Below are 25,035 nucleotides of genomic sequence, written 5' to 3' on the forward strand. Positions count from 1 at the left end.
TTTTTTTTTTACTTTCGTCATATCCTATGAAAATCTGTGTTAAGGCTTATCTAGAGAATATCCTAAAATCGGCTTCCTCGTGCCTCCTAGTCCAACCACGCTCCAACCACTGATCAGCTTTCTTCCAATATACAGTGTGTACAGAAAGCTGCCATTCAGTGGTGTGTGCGGGGTTAGGCTACTTTCACACATCAGGTTTTTGCTGTCAGGCTTAATCCAGCGAATTCTGAAAAAAACGGATCCGTTTTTTCGTCGGATCCGAGTTTGTGGATCTGCCTGCTATTTTGGATGAGAGAGAGAGAGAGAGAGAGAGAGAGAGAGAGAAAAAAAAGAGACAGACTCCAGAATGGAAAATGCATGATTTGTTTAAAAAAATGGAATCCGTCGCCGCATTCCATCATTTGACCTCACGTTTCACCCGTTTTTCACCGGATCCGCCGCTGTCCATTTTTTCGACGGACAGAAAAAACATTCCTATGTCCGTTTTCTCCAGCCGCCGGCAAAAATCGGATGAAACATGAGGCCATCCATCACAATCCGGCACTAATACAAGCCTATGAGAATAAAACGGATCCGGCAGCAACTTTTGCCAGATCCGATTTTTTTCAAACTCGCCGGATTGTGCCTGACGGAAAAAACCTGATGTGTGAAAGTAGCTTCAGCCATTAAACCAAGTGATACATGGCTGGAATCAGGGCCTCTGAAAATAAATAATAAAAAAAAACTAAAACAAAAAATAACAAAGCACTACCTCATAACGATATCAGAAGAAGAAAATGCAAAAAGGCTAAAATGCAAAAATATGCTGCCTCCTAAAGGCCAAAATTAACTGCAGGGTTAAATCTTGTTAACACAACAGCGGGAGATAACGCAACATTTTTTGTCATGGAAATAAATATGCCTGCATATATATATGTATGTTCACACAAGGCATTTTTGTAGCATTTGTTTCCGCAGCCAATATCTTCACTCTCAGTAGTAAAAAAATGCTGCATATAAAACTTGCTGCTTTTTTTCAGGCGCAGTACATGTGCAATTTGTCTACAGTAGATGTCAATAAAGTTAGTTTTATTCACCAAACACGCTGCAAAAAAGCAACACAAGGGTTATGTTGCATTTTTTCAGCATTTTTGCACGTCTCATTACATTACGTAAAAAAAAGTTGCAAAAACGCTGAAAGAATTGACAAGCTGAAGGTTTTCAAAAACGTGGAAGTGCTCAAAGTAAGTCAGGAAAAAAAAAAGTTGCAGGTGTATGAGATTCCTAAGGCTATGTGCACACGCTGCGGAGTACTCTGTGGATTTTTCCGAACTGATTTTGGTAAATCCGCAGGTTATCCGCACTGCGGATTTCCTGCGGAATTACCGTGGATTTAGGCTGTGTGCACACGTTCAGGATTTTTCGCGTTTTTTCGCTATAAAAACACAATAAAATCCTATCATTTATAATGCATTCCGCAATATTTGTGCATATGTTTTGCGGAAAAAAACGCATCATGGTGAAAAACGCAGCATGTTCATTACTTTTGCGGATTTTTTGCAGATGTTCCACTATATTATTGCATTGGGAACCTCCGGAAAAAAAACACAAAAAAACTAAAAAAAAACAGTGAGAAAAACGCGAAAAAAAGTGCAAAAACACATGCGGATTTCTTGCAGAAAATGTCCGGTTTTGTTCAGGAAATTTCTGCAAGGAATCCTGGCGTGTGCACATAGCCTTAGGGTATGTGTCCACGGTCAGTAGACGCTGTGTGTTTGACGCTGCAGCGTCAAACACGCAGCGTCCAGATGTTCCAGCATAGTGGAGGGGATTTTTTGAAATCCCGTGTCCACTATGCGTGGAAACCCGCACGCGGCGGGCCTGCGACTCCGGACATGCTGCGCGTCTTTTCAGATCGCAGCATGTCCGTGCTACCTGCGTCGCCGCTGCGTTGCCGCAAGTAATATCACAGGACCCTATGGCGAGGGGTGCGATGATCCTGGATGTGTACAGTACACATCCGGCATCATCGCGTCCCAGAAAGGGGGCGGGGCTTAGCGCTGAGCGGCTTGGCCGCTGCGGCGATACCGCCGGCCATCCTGAACGTGGACACGCAGCCTAAGGGTATGTTTCCACGGTAAGTAAACGCTGCTTGTTTGACGCTGCAGCGTCAAACAAGCAGCGTCCAGATGTTCCAGCATAGTGGAGGGGATTTTATGAAATCCCGTCTCCATTATGCGTGGAAACCCGCACGCGGCGGCCCTGCGACTCCGGACATGCTGTGCGTCTTTTCAGATCGCAGCATGTCCGTACACCTTGCGGGGACGCAGCGTCCCCGCAAGGCATATCACAGGGCCCTATGGCGAGGGGTGCGATGATCCCGGATGTTTACTGTACACATCCGGCACCATCGCGTCCCAGAAAGGGGGCGGGGCTTAGCGCCGAGCAGCTTCGCCGCTGCGGCGATACCGCCGCCCCTCCGGACCGTGGAGCCATACCCTAAGGGTATGTGTCCACGTTCAGGTTTGCTTCAGGCTTTGATCAGGATTTTATGCAGGTAAAATCCTGACCAAAACTGCACCTGAGGTAACTGGCAGGTCACCTGCGGTGTGCCTGCGTGTTTTGCTCATTGTAGCAACATGCTGCATTTTGAAAAATCCCCTCCACTATGCTGTAACATCTGGACGCTGAGTTTTTGACGCTGCGGAAAAACGCAGCGTCAAAAACGCAGCGTTTCCTGAACGTTTAAACATACCTTTACCGTGTTTTTTTTGCGTTTTTTGTGCGGATTTCACCTGCGGTTTTACACCTGTGGATTCCTATTATGGAGTTATGGAGCAGGTGTAAACCGCTGCGGAATCCGCACAAAGAAATTGACATGCTGCGGAATAAACAACACTACGTTTTAGCGCGGTTTTCTCCGCAGCATGTGCACTGCGGATTTTGTTTTCCATAGGTTTACATGGTAGTGTAAACGCATGGGAAACTGCTGTGAATCTGCAGCGGCCAATGCGCTGCGGATCTGCAGCGTGTGCACATACCCTATAATCTCATTGCTTTTGCAGGTACTGTAAAACAAAGTTTCTATTGCGCCTGAAGAAAAAATACACAAAAAAAAAACCGCTATAAAAACATCACGTTTGACCATACCCTTACTTTAAGATTTGAGATATGTTACTTGTGAAGAGTTTTGCGGAAACTAATTTAGCAGTGATTTTTTCTTTAAGTATTGTACAGTCTTATCAGCCAGCGAGATTTCCAGAGACAACCATTGCATCTGAAGAAAGGAAGTGAAGGCGACAATTTTTGATAAAGCATCTTATTGAGGAGGATTAATCCCTGCGAGTAGACTGAAGTTGTACAAACACAAGGTCAGTCCCTGTCGAATGTCTGATCATTAATCACTGCCACAGGCGGCCACTGAATGATAGCAGTGCCCTACTTTTCACACACTGCGCACTGCTAAAAGCAGAAACCTGGGAACACAAAAGTTATATTGTTGCCGGATATGTCAACTATTCAAAGTTCGCTTCCATTCATGTGCGACCAAGGTTCTGTTAAAGATCTCATTCATTCTGCAGGGGAAGACACGCAACTTATGAGTTATGATATGATCTAGACTATTTTTTTACTGGTTTGGTTCTTGGTTTTACCAGCATGGTCCTTAATTTACTGAAGTCATGGTCGCTCAACAGTCAAACACACATTGCTTATATTGCGCTAAGATCACACCATGTGAACAATGTGACTAAAGCCTTAGGCTATGTTCACATGTTGAGTTTTTTCTACATTTTTTTCTGCAGGCAAAACCTGCTCTCTTGGCAGTAAATAAGCTGCTTAAGAAAATAAAGTTTTGCTGCAATTTTTGCTGTGTTTTTCATGCTGATACAGCTTTGTGCCTGTTGCCAAAAACAGAGCAAAACCTGATACCTATATTTTTGCATTTATTCATTGCTTTCTATGGGTATAAAAATGCTGAAAAAACTCTGAAAGAAGTGACATGCTGCAGTTTTCAAAAACACAGTAGTTTTCCAATTCAGACAAGAAAAAAAAACAATGTGTGTGCATGAGATCTCATAGCTTTGCTGGTGCTATAAAATGCAGCTTTTAATTTGCATAAAAAAGCAGCAAAAAAAAAAACGCAGTAAAAACGCATGAACATAGCCTTAGGGTATGTGTCCACGGTCAGTAAACGCTGCTTGTTTGACGCTGCGCAGAGCTGCAGCGTCAAACACGCAGCGTCCAGATGTTCCAGCATAGTGGAGGGGATTTTATGAAATCCCGTGTCCACTATGCGTGGAATCACGCATCCGACTTCCCTGCGACTCCGGACATTCTGCGCGTCTTTTCAGATCGCAGCATGTCCGTGCTACCTGCGGCGACGCTGCGTCGCCGCAAGTAATATCACAGGGCGCTATGCGAGGGTGCGATGATCCCGGATGTGTACAGTACACATCCGGCATCATCGTGTCCCAGAAAGGGGGCGGGGCTTTGCCGCTCCGGCGATACCGCCGGCCATCCTGACCGTGGACACGTACCCTTAGAGTTATCTTGACAGGAGATGCATGCTACCCAATCCACAGGTAGCATGTATCCGGCACTGGCTGCATGATCGCAGACAGGTATATTTGACTCTGAAACACTGCGGCATTTCAGAGAAAAGCAGACTATAGAAGCCACTGGGGACAGAACCACTCTTGAGACTGGTTGGACAGGTGGGTAGCAGACATCTTCTCGCCTATGTGCACATATATGTAGAGACTTGTCAGTTCAGGGCAGCGGGCGGGGAGAAGCCGCCAAGGACCAGCCTGTCTGACTAGTCTGCTCGGACTCTTGTGGCTTTCAAAATATGTTTTTCTCTGAAGCGTCGCAGAATTTCAAAGTCAATATACCTGGCTGATCTCATATAGCCACGGTCTGATACATGCTCCCTGTGGATCGGGCAGCATGTATCAGCTGTCAGATTCCCTTTAAAGTACCTACATATAAAAGCCTCAAATTTCAGCAAAATCAGTTGAGTATATTATATGTATGGTGGCTGCTCTTCACTCCCCCAATGTCGCGAGACAGAAGTGTTGGGTATAATGAATATCAGACATTCATAAATGCAGTAAACCTGCTGATCCCTGATAAGGCGCTTTAAATCCTTGGCACGGAAAAGGAGTTCCCTGCTTTATGCAGAGTGTAGAAACCAACAAAGCAAAAGTTTCCAGATGGTTTGGATTAAACCATGTACCATAAATAAGGACAAAATGAGGTTCAAAAACAGTGAAATTATGCTGTAATATTTGTCGGATTGTACAAGAGCCTATCAACTGTTGAAAGGAAGATTGTGAAAATGTTTAATCAGAATTGTCTAGAAACATTTGCTTTGTTGGTTTCATTGTTCCTAAGGCCGGCATCACACTAGGCGTAAGACAATACGGTCCGTTTTTTTACGACATCTAATGGATTTATGGGCTCAAATGTTCAGTAAACCATATATACAGTATATATATATATATATATATATATATATATATATATATATATTTATATTTAATTCAGCGTGATATAGCAGAAAAGCCGGTAATTCATTTCTCCTTCACAAACCCGACAGGATAAGAGACATGGTTTACATATAGTAAACCATCTCATATCCCTTTTTTTTTGCATATTCCACTAATGTTAGTAGTGTGTATGTGCAAAATTTGGGCGCTGTAGCTGGTAAAATAAAGGGTTAAATGGCGGAAAAAATTGACGAGGGTTCCCGCGCAATTTTCTCCGCCAGAGCGGTAAAGCCGATGACTGAGGGCAGATATTAATATCCTAGAGAGGGTTCATGGTTATTGGCCCCCCCTGGCTAAAAACATCTGCCCCCAGCCACCCCAGAAAAGGCACATCTGGAAGATGCGCCTATTCTGGCACTTGGCCACTCTCTTCCCACTCCCGTGTAGTGGTGGGATATGGGGTAATGAAGAGTTGATATCACCTTGCTATTGTAAGGTGACATTAAGCCAGATTAATAATGGAGAGGCGTCAATTATGTCACCTATTCATTTTAATACAATAGTATGAAATGGTTAAGAAAACACACACACATTATTACAAAGTACTTTAATGAAATGAAGACACAGGGTGTTGTAATATTTTATTAGACTCTTAATCCACCTGAAGACCCTTATCACCTGAAACAAAGTTAAAAAAAAAAAAAATCCATTCATTCCCCTGGTTTTTACAGGCAGGGGTGGCTGCATTAACAGGCTTCTGCTTGTAAAATTAGTTAACCCTTTCAGATGGATTTACAACGTGGGACAGAACGACGGAAGGTATGGAATATTGTTGTTTGATTTTTTTTAACTTTGTTTCAGGTTTCCATTTACATGCACATATAAGAACCTGTCACTGATCTTCTATTTCTGCGGTCAGCGATTTCAGACATGAATGATATCCATTTCTAATCAAACCAAGCGAACGTACAATTTCTTAGAGATGGCTCAATCATTGGGATACACTGATATTACTGACTAATCCAAAAGATAGGTCCTCGATCAGACCCGTGGCAGTCTGAAAGTCAACACTCCAAATAATCACCTGTTTTCATCTCCTTTGGAGGCTGGAAGCAAACAATGAACGTAGGTATAAAGGTACCTTTAATTAAAGGTACCTTCACACTAAACAACTTTCCAACGAGAATGACAACGATCCGTGACGTTGCAGCGTCCTGGATAGCGAACTCATTGTGTTTGACACGCAGCAGTGATCTGGATCCTGCTGTGATATCGCTGGTCGGAGCTAGAAGTCCAGAACTTTATTTGGTCGTCAGGTCGGCGTGTATCGTCGTGTTAGGCTACGTTCACATTTGCGGTCGGGCGCCGCAGCGTCGCCGCATGCGTCATGCGCCCCTATATTTAACATGGGGGCGCTTGGACATGCGTCGCACTTGCGTTTTGCGCCGCATGCGTCCCTGCGGCGCCCGCGTCCGGGCACAGAGGACGCAGCAAGTTGCATTTTTGCTGCGTCCAAAATCAATGAAAAAAAGGACGCATGCGGCGCAAAACGCAGCGTTGTGCATGCGTTTTGCTGCGTTTTTGTTTGCGTTGTGCGTTGCGGCGCCGACGCTGCGGCGCACAACGCAAATGTGAACGTAGTCTTTGACAGCAAAAGCAACGATGCCAGCAATGTTTCTTCATGGAGCGAACTGGAGCGAACAACCAGCAAGAACGATAAGTACGTCACTGGATCGCTCCTGCATCGTTCTGCTGTTGCCGGTGTCTGACGTCTCCTAGCGACCTAAACAACCGACGCTGCAGCGATTGGCTCGTTGTCTATATCGCTGCAGCGTCGCTTAATGTGATGGTACCTTAAGGCTGAGTCACACATAACGATATCGTTGCAACGTCATGCTTTTGGTGACGTAGCAACGATCCCGCTAACGATCTCGTTATGTGTGACAGCGACCAACGATCAAGCCCCTGCCGGGAGATCGTTGGTCGATGGGAATGATCAGGACCTTTTTTTGGTCGCTGATCACCCGCTGTCATCGCTGGATCGGCATGTGTGACGCCGATCCAGCGATGTGTTCACTTGTAACCAGGGTAAATATCGGGTTACTAAGCGCATGGCTGCACTTAGTAACCCGATATTTACCCTGGTTACCATTGTAAAAGTTAAAAAAAAAACAATACATACTCACATTCTGATGTCTGTCACGTCCCCCGGCGTCCACAGGGTTAAAACTGCTTTCGGCAAGAGCGCTGCTAATATGCACGCGCTGCTGCCGAGAACTTCCCTGCACTGACTGTGTGGCGCTGAACCCTGTGGACGCCGGCAGGGGACGTGACAGACATCAGAATGTGAGTATGTAGTGTTTTTTTTTCTTACTTTTACAATGGTAACCAGGGTAAATATCGGGTTACTAAGCGCGGCCCTGCGCTTACTAACCCGATGTTTACCCTGGTTACCCGGGTGCTGCAGGGGGACTTCGGCATCGTTGAAGACAGTTTCAACGATGCCGAAGTCGTTCCCCTGATCGTTGGTCGCTGGAGAGAGCTGTCTGTGTGACAGCTCTCCAGCGACCACACAACGACTTACCAACGATCACGGCCAGGTCGTATCGCTGGTCGTGATTGTTGGTAAGTCGTTTAGTGTAAGGCCTCTTTCACACTAGCGTCGTGCACTGCACGTCGCTATGCGTCGTTAGGTTGAAAAAACGCATCCTGCAAGCACTTTTGCGTTTTTTCACCATTAATTTGCCTTAGCGTCGCATTGCGACGCTTTGCCACACGTCGCAACCGTCGGCTGCAAAAAACGTTACATGTACTCCACCCCCACCTCCCCGCACCTCACAATGGGGCAGCAGATGCGTGGAAAAACAGCATCCACTGTCCTCGTTGTGCGGCGCATTCACTGCTAGCTTCGGAACGTCGGCCCGACGCACTGCGACGGGCCGAGTACGACGCTAGTGTGAAAGTAGCCTAACAGCGCTGTCCCATTGACTGATTAGTGGACTTTGCCAAAATCTTCACCTCAGCTGCTATTCAGTTCACCATGGCTTCTGAAGATGCAATGGTGAAAGGTACCACTACCTGATAAAGACTGACACAGAAACCACCCATGGCCTAGAAGAACAGGTCCTAAAATGCTGTCTGTAATGGGAACAGAAGCTTCCAAGTTGTGGGACTGCGAAGTAGTAATTTAATTTATATTTATGAAGTCATACCCCATATCTGGTCCTTTTTATTTTTCCATAATACCAGGGCATTTAAGCTCAAAGTAAGGCTGGATTCACACGTGCCTCTTTTATGGTCCGAATAAGGACCGTGATGCATGGACCAACTACAGGTCTCCTGACATCGAATTCAGCAGCCTCATATTTAGAGATGGGTGGATCAAAATGTGGGTTTGCCACAAAGTGATCAGCCCATCTCTTCTTATAGATATATGTTAGATTATCAAGTTCAAGTCAGGAGACCTTCAAAAGTTGACTTGATCAGAATTTCCCTCCATTAGCCAAATACAAGAGTTAAAGCTAAAAAAACAATCTTCTTAGGACGGGGTCACACTTGTGAGTGTAATGCGAGAAACTTGCACAAGTCTCTTGCATAAATATCCGGCACTGCCACCGGCACTCGGGACCGGAGCGTTCAGCTGCATAGAAATACACGCAGCCGCACACTCCGGTCTCAAGTGCTGGTGGCAGTGCCGAGCATTGATGTGCGAGTTTCTTGCATTGCACTGGCAAGTGTGACCCCGGCCTTAGAAAGACACTCAGGAGGATAAAAAAAACTGCAAGAAATTCCAACATCAAAACCTCTACTGATCAATCCATTGCCTGAGAAAGACAGAGCAAAAGCATTTTGCTCTGGCGTAGCAACTCTCAAGTGGCACACATTTGCTCAAATTGGTACGAAATAGCAGCAGAAGAGCCTTTTCATACGTTTTGTTCTACAGTTTTGCTGTGTATAAAAAAAGCCATGTAAACGATGATACTAGAACTATATCTACTTGAAGCTTTACAGCAGCTTTCAGCTTGCAACAATTTTGCAATCATTTTTCTTCCAATTGAAATTGATGGAGATAAAAAGCAAGTAAATTGCTTACTTGTGGATTTATTATGGACTGGCTTTCAAAATAAAGCAAATCAAATGAATACAGATATAAAACAGCTAAATTTGTAATTGAAGAGATCACAGGTAACGGTGATAATAACCTGAGTACAGTAACCTGCAGTCCTATGCAAACCTCCATATTATGCATTGTGATAGCACAATACACTGACACATCCAGCCTTGCTGCATTAGCAAACACAGCTCTACTAAATTATGTTTTTGTGTTACATATGCGTTGTTCACGATCCTGTGTGACTTTCTCTGTAATAGAATAATCTATATTTTGTGATTACTACCTGGTTAAAGCACTATGCAACTGTGAATTATTATAAGTTATCTAAAATATGTATAATTATAAGATCACTGGAAAAAGAAATTAAATCCGACAATGACAGTAGTTCATCTATGCTCTGAAAATCACAACCTTGCCATTTTTAAGCCTCACCATTCTGCCCATATGGAGTAGGATGTCCCCACATTGCATTGTGTCCCCACAGGCCCTCAAACAGTATGATGACCCTTCAATCAGTATGACGACCCACAAAGCCTCACTACACAGTTTTAGGTCTCCACAACCCCCGATGCAGAATTGTTTCACCACAAAGCCTATTTAAACAGCATTATGTCCTCACACAGCTTCCCAATCAGAATTATATCCCCACACAGAATGACATCCCCATACAGCCCCCTTACACAGTATTATGTTACCACACAATCCCCAAAACACTATAATGTCCTCTCAAATAGTCTGATGTCCCCACCAAGCCTCACTACACAGCATTATGTCGCCACAGCACCTATGATATTCCCACACAGCGCCCTTACGCAGTATTTTGTCTGCACCCTGCCCCCTTACACAGTATTATATCCCCACACAACCACCCACTCAGAAAGATGTTCCCACACAGCCCCCTTACACTGTACTATGACCCCACATAGCCCCCTTAGGCCTCTTTCACACTAGCGTCGTGCACTGCATGTCGCTATGCGTCGTTTTGCAGAAAAAAAGCATCCTGCAAAATTGCTTGCAGGATGCGTTTTTTCACCATAGACTTTTATTAGTGACGCAGTGCGACACATTGCCACACGTGGCAACCATCGTGCGACAGTTGCGTCGTGTTGCGTCGGACCGTCGCCACCAAAAAGCGTTGCGTGTAACATTTTTTGGTGCGTCGTCTGCAGCATTTCCGACCGTGCATGCGCGGCTGGAACTCCGCCCCCGCCTCCCCGCACCTCACAATGGGGCAGCGGATGCGATGAAAAACAGCATCCGCTGCCCCCGTTGTGCGGCGCTTCCACATTATGCGTCGGTGCGCCGCAACGTCGCATTGCGACGTGCAGCGCACGATGCTAATGTGAAAGTAGCCTTACACAGTACTGTGTCCCCACACAACCCCCTTACACTGTACTATGACCCCCACATAGCCCCCTTACACAGTACTGTGTCCCCACACAGCCCCCTTACACTGTATTGTGACCCCACACAGCCCCCTTACACTGTATTGTGACCCCACATAGCCCCCTTACACTGTATTGTGACCCCACATAGCCCCCTTACACAGTACTGTGTCCTCACACAGCTTCTTACACTGTACTGTGACCCCACATAGCCCCCTTACACTGTACTGTGACCCCACACAGCCCCCTTACACAGTACTGTGTCCTCACACAGCCCCCTTACACTGTACTGTGACCCCACATAGCCCCCTTACACAGTACTGTGTCCCCATACAGCCCCCTTACACTGTACTGTGACCCCACATAGCCCCCTTACACAGTACTGTGTCCACACACAGCCCCCTTACACTGTACTGTGTCCACACACAGCCCCCTTACACTGTACTGTGACCCCACACAGCCCCCTTACACAGTACTGTGTCCCCAATTGACACCACATAGCCCCCTTACACTGTACTGTGACCCCACATAGCCCCCTTACACAGTACTGTGTCCACACACAGCCCCCTTACACTGTACTGTGACCCCACACAGCCCCCTTACACAGTACTGTGTCCCCAATTGACACCACATTGCCCCCTTACACTGTACTGTGACCCCACATAGCCCCCTTACACAGTACTGTGTCCGCACACAGCCCCCTTAAACTGTACTATGACCCCACATAGCACCCTTACACAGTACTGTGTCCCCACACAGCCCCCTTACACTGTACTATGACCCCACATAGCCCTCTTACACAGTACTGTGTCCGCACACAGCCCCCTTACACAGTACTGTGACCCCACATAGCCCCTTACACTGAACTGTGACCCCACATAGCCCCCTTACACTGACTGTACTGTGACCCCACATAGCCCCCTTACACAGTACTGTGTCCGCACACAGCCCCCTTACACTGTACTGTGACCCCACATAGCCCCCTTACACAGTACTGTGTCCCCACACAGCCCCCTTACACAGTATTTTATCTCCACACAACAGCCCACTCAGATAGATGTCCCCGCAGCCTCTTTGCATAGTGTTGTGCCCCCACACAGCCCCTTACACAGTGTTATGACCCCACATAGTTCCACTCCACAGTACTGTGTCCCTAGTACTGTGCTCCCACACAGCCCTCTTACACAATATTGTGTCCCCACACAGCATTATCTTCCCACACAGCCCCCTTACACATTTTTATATCCCCATAAACTGATGATTTACCAGTTGAGTATAAATGTTGTTGTTTTTTTTTTCTAATACATTGCACTCCATTGGTAATTTAGTTTTCTTTTATTCTGCATAGGCCCAACCAAGCTGACCACCTTCTACAAATTTTAACACCAACTCCAAGGACTCTTCCCACAAAGCTGTCCTGAAAAACAAGGCAGGAATATTGTCCGATGCCCATCTGGAGAAGTAACTTTCTCTAAAAAAAAAAAATGGATTTGCCTCAATCAACTGTCCCCTGCCCTCACTCCACCTCCCATGAGCTGAGGCCTCGATGTCCCTCTCTACTACTCCAGTCATGCAGGTCTTCCCTGACTATCCCGGTTTTGGCCCGTCCCTTGTTGAATCAGAAAACCTCCTAACAATTAATAGTGGATATGAATATGAGAAGACCACACATTTTGTAAATTGTTTATTTGGATTAACGCAAATATCAACTGTCCAGACAGCAATGTAATTCTTAAAACGTCTTTTTACATCTTGGACTGTAAACAGTCCCGTGCATTATATGTCCTCACTCTGGAATACAACAGAAATTGATGAAAGGTTTGAGATTCTGTACGTATCTTTTTCTATACTGTGACATTACTGTTTGTATTATTTTCTCATATGAGGTTTTTATATATATATATATTTTCTATGTGATGTCATTGTTTTTCTCAACTTTAGCTGTGATATAACTATACATGATATTACTGCTGTGTGGCATTACACCAGTTACATCACGGTGTTTATTTTTCTTATACTGGGACTTTGTGCACATCCTGTTCATTACATCTCTGATGTGACATCACTGTGTGTATTTTTCATGTGTAGTGACATCACTACATTTAAGCTTCCAGCCAGCGGCCAGCACCTCGCCTGTAAGTCCGTCATCACTGATCCTTTCCACAATTTGCAGTTGTATGTCTATATACCAGTGCGGCAGATCACACAGACGACCTATAAGGTAGTAATTTCCAAAAATAAGGTGAGGCTGAAATCTGTATTCTAATTTTGCCAAATATATAAACAGGGACTTACCAATTCCCCAGAAGAATCCCCTCACTAATCTAGTTTACACGCCGGGATGAGAAATGCATTGTACTTGCTGTAACTAAAATGGTTTTCTTTCAAAGTGGTGAACAAGAGAATAAAGCAGCAGATTCTATTACAGGGAGATTCACGTAATATAATATTATCCCACTATGAAGACGCTGTATAACTTATAAGGACTGTCCACCTCGGGGACTATTTGCTTTGTTTTGTTCGTTTTTTTGTACTTGAATACTAAAAATAATTTTTGAGATTTGTTTTTTTTCAACGTTTATCACCGATTGGCTTTTATAGACTTGTTGCTCCTTGAACATGCAAAGTTGATGTGGTCAGTGCTCATGAAGGAGCAAAGTGGAGCTAAAATGTGTTTTTTAAAAGAATCAAACTCCCCCATTGGACCATCAGAATGGGCTTCCTTACACATTCTCAGTTAACTCATTCTGCATCAGCAATATGCAGTGTGTGAGAGCAGGATTTATATTTATCTATCTTGACTCAATTTTGGTTTCTTTGTACACGCATCTTCCTTGCAAGATAGAGTAAGGGGGAAATCGTAGGAATGCCTTTGTCTAAAGGCTTGAAGATGACAGAAAAATGAAACTAAGAGTAGAGCGACGTCTAGACCAAAATCTGGATGTCAATAGTGTTCATTTTAGCCAATTAAAAGTATGTATGATAATGCCAGCACATTTTTTAGAGATAAGCTGAAACAATTATATTGCTACAATCAGTGTCCAAGAAATGTCTATATATATATATATGAGTGACTGATGAAGTAATAAAGGGAGATCTGCTTTGATGCTCAATGTATCAGCGTGGCTCTTCCGTGCAAGTATTTGGATTTTACTATTTAATTTGGATCACGCACGTCTCAGAACGTCCCACATTATGTGGCGATGACAAGTGCAACTCAGAGGCTATAGAAAGCAAGAAGTGTAAAATTTGTAATGAAATCCAAATACAAAAATAGTTTTTTAGACAAAAAAATACACGCATTTAAAGGGAACCTGTCACCCCCAAAATTGAAGATGAGCTAAGCCCACTGGCATCAGGGGCTTATCTACAGCATTCTGTACTACAGTACTTTGCTATGCCCTCAACAGGGCGCACAAAGTACGCCTGCGCAGGAGCCGCAGCATGAAGACCAGAGGAGGACGTCATCCTATGAAGATGGGAGGCCCCGGACTGGACCGCGACGCCCATCGGATCGGACTGTCCATGGGTGAGCACAATCCTCTTTTTCTCATCTTTCAGGATACATCGGGGGCTTATCTCACCTTCGATTTTGGGGGTGACAGGTTCCCTTTAACAAAAAATATTGTCCCCAAAGGTGGAAAAACCCTTTTAAGACGTCTTTATTCAATACTGGCCACGGATCTTATCACTACTTTACTTGTCTCCCTTTTGATTATTTCCAAACCGTTCACATCATATCAAGTAGATAAAGTACATGTATATTTTTGTGCTTGCTATTTTAAAGGCAACCCATCAGGCAATTCATACAGTCTAAACCACGGGCAGCAGGAATCACAGCCTTGCTGCACACTGCAGGTAATGGACAGGTCTCTCCCTATTTATGGTAAATATAAAGGAGAGACCCGTCCATCATCCGTAGCAGTGATGGGAAGAGCCGGATGGGGGAGTGCTGGATTCTTCTTTTCTCTGATTATGGTCCTTGTCCAGATCATGTATTTAAGTCTTTAATTCTGTAATCACACCCAATATCAATTTCAAGAGTCCTGTATCCCTGTGTACGACTTTTAACAATTTTTGACATTAAATCTCTTTTTTGGTCCATATTGCGAGAGGAAAAGAATCTGCCTAACAATTCTGTACACCTTGATAAAAGGGTGTTGTATCCTTAGCCTCACCGTCCCTCATTACACAAATAAGTATTTGAGTTTATACAGCGCGGAGTTGGAAAATCTGTATAAAAACGATGATCTGGTCAAACACGCACTGCCTAAGGGTAAAGTCTGCAAATACCTACTGGGTTGGGGGTCTCATCAGCTTAAAGGGAGAGATGGCTTCACGATCTGTAACACCTATAAACCTCACTGGACAGCCTGATCACCTCTCAGCTGAAGTGGATGGTGGCTCTGTATTAGTAAATGAGGGTAGGGGGACCTCCGTTCATCTGATATGTTGGGGTTGAAAAATCCCCACCTATAAGAAATGTCTGCAATATACCGTGCAAACATAATAGGACAGGACAGAGGTGAGGAGCCTGGAGAGGGGGTGACAATATCTCAGATTTTGAAGGCGGTATGGATCCTAGGGCAGGTGCCACTTGTGCCCTCCTTATATTCCCTCACTTTAAATATCTACCCACTAAGAAGTCATGCACATGACCCTGAATGCGGTCTTCATTCATTTCAATGGGGTCAGAGATACCACAATATAAAAATATCAAAAGGAGATTTTTTGTCTACAGATTCTGTAAATCAGGCCATTTCCTCTCCTAGAAGCGCTGATACTATAATACAGAACATGGTGCAGAACTCAGTCACATATCATGCGCAGGATTACAGAACACGGTGCACTTGCTCATACGTACAAGACGCAGGACTGAAGGCAGAATTAGCATACAAACTCCATGTAAATGATTCCCCTAGGTCAGCATCAAACCCAGGGACCCTGATGCTTCATTACAGCACCAATCACAGAGCCACCTGGCATCCTATAACTCACAGCCTCAACCACTGGATCGCATGACTTGTAAACATCAGAAACATTATTCAGCTATTTTATGCAATGCAACTAGAAGGAACAGACCTCCAACATTTCAGAATTCCCAGCAGATCTCTGCCATCTGTATGCAACTAGCAAATTGCCTGAAAACAACGTGATTCAAAGTTAAGGCAAACAAATAATAGAAATGAAAAACACATTGGAATTGCTATTGTATTATTCCAGGCTCGGGTTCAATGAAACAGAAACATTGTGAAACAACATGTAAGACTGGAGAAAGCACATGGGGGCCAACATATGGACCAGGAGTATAGACTGTGAGGAGCGTGGACTGGAAGTGGAATATTTGTGGGGGTGTAGACAGTGGTGATATCGAATGCGGCAGTATAGACTGTGGTGGCATAGACTATAGATGTATAGATTGTGGCGGTATAGTCTGTGGTGGTATAGACTGTGGCGCTATACACTGCGGCGGTATCGACAGCAGTAGTATCAACAGCGGTGGTATAGACTGCGGTGGTATAGACAAAGGTGGTATAGACTATAGTGGTATAGCTTGTGGCGGTATAGTCTGTGGTGATATACACTGTGACGGTATCGACAGTATCGACAGCAGCGGTATCAACGGCGGCAGTATAGACAGAGGTGGTATCAACTGTGGAGGTAAAGACTGCGGTGGTATAGACAGAGGTGGTACAGATTATAGTGGTATAGATTGTGGTGGTATAGTCTGTGGTGGTATAGACTGTGGCGCTATACACTGCAGCAGTATCGACAGCAGTAGTATCAACAGCGGCAGTATAGACTGCGGTGGTATAGACTATAGTGGTATAGCTTGTGGCGGAATAGTCTGTGGTGGTATAGACTGTGGCACTATACACTGCAGCGGTATCGACAGTATCGACAGCAGTGATATCAACAGCGGCGGTATAGACTGTGGTGGTATAGACAGAGGTGGTATAGACTAGAGTGGTATAGATTGTGGTGGTATAGTCTGTGGTGGTATACACTGCGGCAGTATCGACAGCAGTGGTATTAACAGTGGCGGTATCAACTGTGGCGGTATAAACTGCGGTTGGTATAGACAGAGTTGGTATCAACTGTGGAGGTAAAGACTGTTGTGGTATATGGTACAGACTATAGTGGTACAGACTGAGGTGGTATCAACTATGGAGGTATAGAATGTGGCGGTACAGATTATAGTGGCACAGACAGCGGTCGTACAGTTGCCGGTGTTATCAACTCTGGTGGTTTATAATGTGGTGGTAAGAGATTATAGTAGTATAAACTATCGTGGTACAGACTATAGTGATATAGGTGGTGGTGATAGATTTTTCTTTTTAATAACTTAACATGTTAATTGTACCATGATGCATAAAAGTGGTCAAGTTAGCTCTCAAGTTACACTGTTCTGTAAGAAGATGTCTTATGGCATCTGGTATATGTGTTAGTTCATACAGATGTAGCATTTTCTGACATATCAGTGGTATTGGCTGTAGAGGTGTGGACTATTGGGGTATGAACTAAGGGTTTGTGTGTGGTGTGGATTTCAGAAGTATGAACTGTCCATGGTAGGGATTGTAGTGATATCGCCTGTCACTGATATTGACTGTAGTGGTATGAACTGTCAGAATATTTTAAACAATTTGCAATTCTAAGAAATATGGTGTAAAATAATATACTCCATGACCCTTTCTTCCATTAAAGACTATGTACGTCTTCACAGCTCATTATATTTTTGCAAGCTGTTTTGAGTCTACAAAACGAATACAAAGCAATAACTCTTCATGATTACAATTAATAAATTAATTCTGTAGTCTTATCCGGCAGTCATACACTTTTCCAAATTTTCATATACATTTCAGCAAGAAGTAGGGGACATGTGCACCATTCCAGACACGTTGGTCTGAGTAGGAGCTGTAGCTATAATATAGTAGGTCATTTTACATGGACTATTTGCAATCAAGCTTCATTTTGCATTTTAGATACATGAGAGCAATTGGTTGAAAAGGTGTACACGGCCTTAAAGGGGTGTTCCAGGCTGAGAAGAAAAGTATGTATTCACTCTACCGAATTGTGACAGTGTGCGATTCCACTGAATTCCCTGAGCAAGTGAGCGGTCACGACACCACTTTTATACGATCTGCACACTGTCACTATTCAGCAGTCTGTAGTTACATAGAGTGAATGCAGACTTTTCTCCTCAGCCCAGAAAACCCCTCAGGCTTTGTTCACACTTTCAGCATTTGGTCAGCATTTTATATCAGTATTTGTAAGCCAAAACCAGGAGTGGGTGATAAATACAGAAGTGGTGACGGGTTTCTATTATACTTTTCCTCTGATTGTTCCACTCCTGGTTTTGTCTTACAAATTCTGAGGTAAAAATGTGTGACCGTGGCCTTAGCGCTCTAACAGCTCCATATTGAGGTAGCAGTTGGCACCATAAACTGATGCACTATGTAAAAAAAAATGGATTCACTATGTACAGACATGGGCAGCATCTCATCACTCAGTTACCAAACTTCCCAGTGTATTAATCTGGTATATAGAAGCTAAGGTACATTTGTGAATTAGGGTCAGGTAATATTTCCATGTAGCTGAACAGTGGGCCCCCAAAGTCAATGTCATTGGTGGGTCCTTGACACCCCAGTCTGGCACTGATTACCCTAATTTGTTTAATACAGACACAATTTTTATACGTTAAAGAGATTATCCACTACTGCACATTGATGACATATCCTAAGGACAGGTCATCAATGTCTAATCGGCCAGGGTCCAACAGCCGAAACCCCCACCGATCTTCTATTATTGATGTCAGCGGTGGAGGCCGCCGGCTGGAAGTGCTTACTTGCTGAGCTGGCCTTCTACGTGTAGTGGCTGCCGCGGGGTACTAACCATCCACCTCCTATTGATTTGTCTAGGAGGCGGATGTGTAGTACTAAGCCTCGGCCACTACAAGTAGAAGGTCATCTCTGCAAGTAAGCACTTCCAGGGTGCGGCCTCCGACACCAATAATCGCTGATTGGGGGGTGCTGGACCCCGGCCGATCAGACATTGATGACCTATCTTAAGGACAGGCCATCAATGAAAAAGTAGTGGACAACATCTTTCTTTAAGTTCTATGTATCACTGGGGTTTGATTACACAAGTGATATAGCTTCAGGAAATGAATGGTGCGTGGATAAATGAATGACGCCAGTTACCATATCATTGTGCATAGATTGTAAGCTGTGGAACTATAATATGGCTCTGTTCACATGTCCAGTTATCATTTGTTTTTATTGACAACAGTGGAAAAAAATGGTCCGTTACAAATGGAGCAAAGTTGGATGGAAAATGGAAACATGGAAAAGTTTCTGTGTTTTGAAGAAAAAAAAATGGATCTGTTTAACACCGTGTTTGGTTTATGTTTTGCATTAATTTTTTCCCATTTGTGTGGGATCTGTCTTTACTAAAGGGCCATCTCTGCTCGCCTCAGTGTTCTGGGCATGTGCAGTGCTCAACAGGTCCATGTTTTATGGCCGACATAACGGATGACCTGTTTTCCATGATCCATTTCCCTTGCATTTTAATGTATAATGGCTTCTGTTTGCAATCTGTTTTTTTGGCCGAAAAAAAAAGTAGTTCAGACTATGATTTTTTTTATTCCAGCTAAAAAACGAATCGCAGCTGGAAAGGAGGCAAACGGAGAACATTTTATAAGACACGTTCACTGCCATTGAAATTAATGGATTGTGTTCTGGAATGTTTTATTCTGTTTTTATGAGCTCAAAACGGATCCAAAAAAGGAAATAACTAATGAACATATGAACAGAACCTAAATGTATGGGACTGTAATGACCAGGAGCGGAGATCTGTGAGCTACAGTACAGTATAGTATTGCTCTCTTATATTTGTTTAGTCGTAGTCTTTTATTTGTTTTCTTCATAAACTTGCAGGTGACAACGTCCAACCACCCACCTCACGGTGATCCTACGAGTGTGCATTGTGAAAGCCATCACTGTAGTGGAGAAACCACGTCTGAAGGTAATATAGTAAGCGGCACTTCAGATAGAGATATATAGGTATATATATGGACTTTGCCTTTTATCCTTAATAAATTTGTAAGTTTTTTGGAAGCTGGATTTTTTTCTCTTTTTTTTGCATTTTATAGGTGTCTGCACTATAGTAAATCCCACCGAAACCAAAAAACATGGTGATGCCCATTGTCCTATCTGTGCTCTCTATCCATTTCTTGATCATTAATTAATTTGACTACTACTTTTCTTCCCAGTGCTACAATCTACATCGCATGAAGGAGAAGTGTGGTCAGTGTGACAGGAGATCAGGGATAGTTAGCAGGCGAACTGCGGGCTGATCGATTGGGACGGACAGCAATGGCAGATTGAACACAAATCATAAATGAATAATGATTATTGCAACTTATTAATTGATTAAATCATTGGAATATATCCAATCATAAAGGGGATCCCCAGAACGTAATAAAAGTTGTCCATCAGTACAGTATTACGCGTGCCCTTTAAGTATAACTTTTAATTTTATTACTCATTGTGTATTTTAAGGATATAGATACCCAACTCAGTGGGAAGAATATCTCAGGAATTCAGGAATTTTGATGGATAACACATTGGGTGTCCCTAATTTTAAATGTCCCTTTCTGGAGTTATGATATGTGTATATATATATATATTGATCAGCCCCAGTGATGATAATGTCTGTAACGAGTTAATGGCCCTACATGAGTAACAGAAATAATACTAGGTATATATAGTGTATAGTGCCCACAGCACGCTCGGCTATCACACTGTATAAACAACCACCTGTTTGTTGACTGCATCTAGTAGAGACCAAGTGCCATTTCCAGATCCCTGGGGCTTTTTGCTGGCGTAATAATACTATGTGAAGTGACAGCTGTCAGCCATGGTGTAAGTCACATAAGAGCCCTTTATGGGGGTCTCTTGAATCCTCTTTGCCTGCACAGATTGGAGGAAGCGGCATTTTCCTGCACCCACATCCACTTGTCATCGCTTCCATGTGACAAGATGCCTTACTCAGTGTGGGCTGGAGAAACCTAACACTCCGGAGTAATATTTATATCCTCATTGAGTCATCTTGGAAAAAAAACCAATGAGATCAAGCCCACCAGTCAATCATTCGCCCTTAACCCTTCATGCCCCAGCGCTGCCCCCCCCCCCGTCACCTCACCAGCTGTCACTCATTCATTTCCTCTGACCCATCCCTGTAAACTCCAGCAATGATTGCAGGGCACAGGTGAGATGCCGCCCACACACATGGTGCCAGCTGGGGGGCTGCCATCCGACACATGCAGCGGGGCTCACACACTGGGTACTTACATCATCCCATTTGATACACTTGGAGCCTCTTTTCAAGGTGTCAGAGACGCAGACGCGTTTGAGCTGCAGAGCATGGACCCCTGGCTGTGCCCCCGCCATGTCCACACATTTATGCTTCCAAGACAAGGAGAGGAGACACTTCCCGGAGAGGAGACACTTCCCGGAGAGGAGACACTTCCCGGAGAGGAGACACTTCCCGGGCAGGCTGTGGACGGCTGTGCTGGTAGTAGCTCATAGACAGGAGGCACAGCTGACAGGAGACAGCAGCAGCAGCAGCACAGTGTTCCCAGCTCTGCCTACTCCTCCAGCTGCCTCCTCCTACTCCTCCAGCCAGAACCATTCAGCACTTCGCCCCCTCTGCCATGGAGCAAGGAAGCACACACATGCAGCAGAAGCAGCACACTCCTTGCGTCCTCCCTGCAATCACAGCAAGCCAACTTTGTCATTAGCCTAGCATGACTTACGGAGCAGCGCCACCCACAGGCCAAAGCTCCGCACTGCACACTGACTCTCCGATAGAACCGACCTGCTGGTGCTGCATTCAAGAACCACAAGTCCCCAAATGACTTACTAAAAAGAAATCACAGTTCACACAGACTTCATATTTCTGAGCTTGGAGTACAGTAAAGGATAAATGGATGAATGGCAGCACTATGATTTACCAGGATGGGAGACGCAAGGGTTAATTCACACATAGAAATGATGGTCATGGAAAGAGCAGCACTAATGATGGTGGTGATAGTTCTCCTGGAGGTAATTAAGGCCGCGCTCACATCTGCATTTGGCCATTCAGCTTTGAGTGAACAAAAACAGAATTAGGGCTCGCTGACACCGGCGTATAATCTGATGTTTTATCGGAGAGCGCGCGCCCAATGTTATTCTATGGAGCCGGTCAACGTTTTCTTTTCTGCCAGATTCGACCTGAGAAAAAAAATCACAGCATGCTACAAGTCAGATCAGGACACCCATACAAGTCTACGGGTGTGGACAAATCATCAGACTGCACTCGGATGCCATCTGAGTGCAGACACTTTCCACCTACTCAAATAATAGAGTAGATCAAGAATTTTTTTATCTCCATCATCTCCTCGCCAGTACTACCGTTTTCTCATCTGAGAGAATCGGATCACAATAAACTGACACTCAGATCAAACTCTGATCATTACCATGATTGTGTCATTACCATAATCGATCCAATTCTATTAGAGGAGAGAATCTACGCTCATGTGAATCTACCCTGAATGTCCAAAATGGATCTGCTGCAAACAGAATCAGAACAACGCCATTGATTATGGGGTCCGTCTGGATTCTGTTAAGTAACAAGCAGAGAGATTTTTTTTTCCATTCTTAAACCTGACACCAGATGAATCTCAAAAAAATGAATGGTGCCCCTGTGCTTCCGCTAACATCAGTGAGCGATCCAATTCTCTCAGGTGAGAAGATGGAGAAAAAACATTCCCCCAGCTTCTCCATTCTGTCAGTTTGTGGATATCAGATTGCACTCAGATGTCATCCGAGTGCAGTTCGATGTTTTCCACTCATTGACTTGCATGGCTGAATGCAATCCAGATATCAGATCAAACTTGTGCATGCAGCAATTTTGTACTCGGACCGGCTTGGTCCAAGGGAAAAGTCAGACAGTGCCGACTCCATGGAATAACATTGGTTGAGTGTGATCTGATGTTTTGATAGAGCCCACTCAGACCGAAAATACTACATCCATGTGCACGAGTCCTATCACCTAGCAACAGTCGTGGGATGTAACAACCGAGGACAACAGTTAAAGCTGCAATTATCGCTACTAATGACTCCCATCACCATTGGGCACCAGTATTGCAGTGCCACCTACCATGCACGAGGCAGTTCTCATACTCGGTGGCATAGCTTGGCTCAGGCAACGCAAGGATTTGGCGCCCCCTCGTTAGCATCCTTATCCCCCAAGCACATGTATTATGTTTTAAGAAAACACTCATGTAATTATAGTTTGACTTTTAACCTTCTAGTTATTTTCTACTTTTTCCCGAAATCTTACATAAAAATGTTAAAATCAAAAGTTCTATTCCTACCCCTAGCCATAACGGTAGTCCTAACCCTAACCCCAGCAAGGATTAGAAAAAGTATGTAAAAACTTAGCGCAAATTATTATTTTTGTTTGTTGTAACTTTTTTTTTTTTTTACAAGGGACACTTTTTTAAAATTTGGGACAGTTCCCATAGGTTGTATATATCATACCAGCTATAATAGTGAATGATAAATAAATGATAAATAGTTCATATATACCCATTTCTCCCGAGTGCGGGTACCTGGAGATTGATTCTCCATTATTAGCTATTTATTATCTACTATTACACAACAAAATGGATTTGGTATGACACTTACCCGAAGCATTGAGATGCTCAGTTATTGAGTGGGCAAAACAATTTATTAACTATTTATTATCAATTATTTGTGATTCACTATTAGGGTTCGTATCCAACATATAACTCGGATGAATTATCGGATAGCACTCGCTCCAATGTTATGCTATGGAGCAATACAGACTAGCGTTTATTTTCCCATGCAGAGTCAGCATGCTGCGATTGGCCATGTATATCAGATGGGATGCACTCATGCAAGTCTATGGGCAAGTGCAAATCATCGGACTGCACTCTAATGTCATCTGAGTGCAGTCCAATATACTCCGACTCACAGAATGGAGAAACTGGAGAAATTAAGTTCTCTGTCTTCTCTGTACTTATGATCTGATTTTGACACGCAAGAGAATCACAGTAAATGACACTCATGATACAGTCCACGTGGTCTACATTGGGTAAAGTGATGTATTGTGGGGGTCAACATGAGTGGTTACCCAAGATGAAAAATTCTATGAGGGTGTAACATTTTGTAATGTGAAGATCAGACTTTGATGAATCCCTGTTTTTAATCAGGTCACCCACTCACACCCGATTTTCATTTCATTGATGAATAATATCACAATCTAATTTCACCTACAAATTATTTGCTAATCGTAAAGGTTCACATATTTTTGTCACTCGCAGAGATGCTTTATTGGATAATTTTCCCCATTTAAAAATTGGCATTTAATATACACTGCTCAAAAAAAATAAAGGGAACACTTAAACAATAGAATAAAACTCCAAGTAATTCAAACTTCTGTGAAATCAAACTGTCCACATAGGCAGCAACACTGAAAACCAATTTCACATGCTGTGGTGCAAATGGAATAGACAACAGATGGAAATTATTGGCAGTTATCAAGACACACTCAATAAAGGAGTGGTTCTGCAGGTGGGGACCACAGACCACATCTCAGTACCAATGCTTTCTGGCTGATGTTTTGGTCACTTTTGAATGTTGGTTGTACTTTCACACTCATGGTAGCATGAGACGAACTCTACAACCCACACAAGTGGCTCAGGTAGTGCAGCTCATCCAGGATGGCACATCAATGTGAGCTGTGGTAAGAAGGTTTGCTGTGTCTCTCAGCATAGTGTCCAGAGGCTGGAAGCACTACTAGGAGACAGGCCAGTACACCAGGAGATGAGGAGGCCATAGGAGAGCAACAACCCAGCAGCAGGACCGCTACCTCAGCCTTTGTGCAAGGAGGAACAGGAGGAGCACTGCTAGGGCCCTGCAAAATGACCTCCAGCAGGCCACAAATGTGCATGTGTCTGCACAAACGGTTAGAAACCGACTCTATGAGGTTGTCTGAGTGC

At 44.0% G+C, this 25,035-nt stretch overlaps 1 protein-coding gene across 1 annotated transcript in view; it reads right to left on the reverse strand.

Annotated features, from left to right (window-relative positions):
- The window catches only part of PLCB1 (phospholipase C beta 1), a 1,010,585-nt gene extending 988,847 nt beyond the window's left edge, over nucleotides 1-21,738 (reverse strand). The window contains exon 1 of the mRNA XM_077282634.1: nucleotides 21,320-21,738. Coding sequence (XP_077138749.1) covers nucleotides 21,320-21,418 — 99 coding nt within the window. The 5' untranslated portion in view covers nucleotides 21,419-21,738. The remainder of the gene's footprint in view (nucleotides 1-21,319) is intronic.
- Nucleotides 21,739-25,035: the final 3,297 nt, after the last annotated feature.

The sequence above is a fragment of the Ranitomeya variabilis genome, chromosome 2 (assembly GCF_051348905.1).
Source record: "Ranitomeya variabilis isolate aRanVar5 chromosome 2, aRanVar5.hap1, whole genome shotgun sequence".
Taxonomy (NCBI): domain Eukaryota; kingdom Metazoa; phylum Chordata; class Amphibia; order Anura; family Dendrobatidae; genus Ranitomeya; species Ranitomeya variabilis.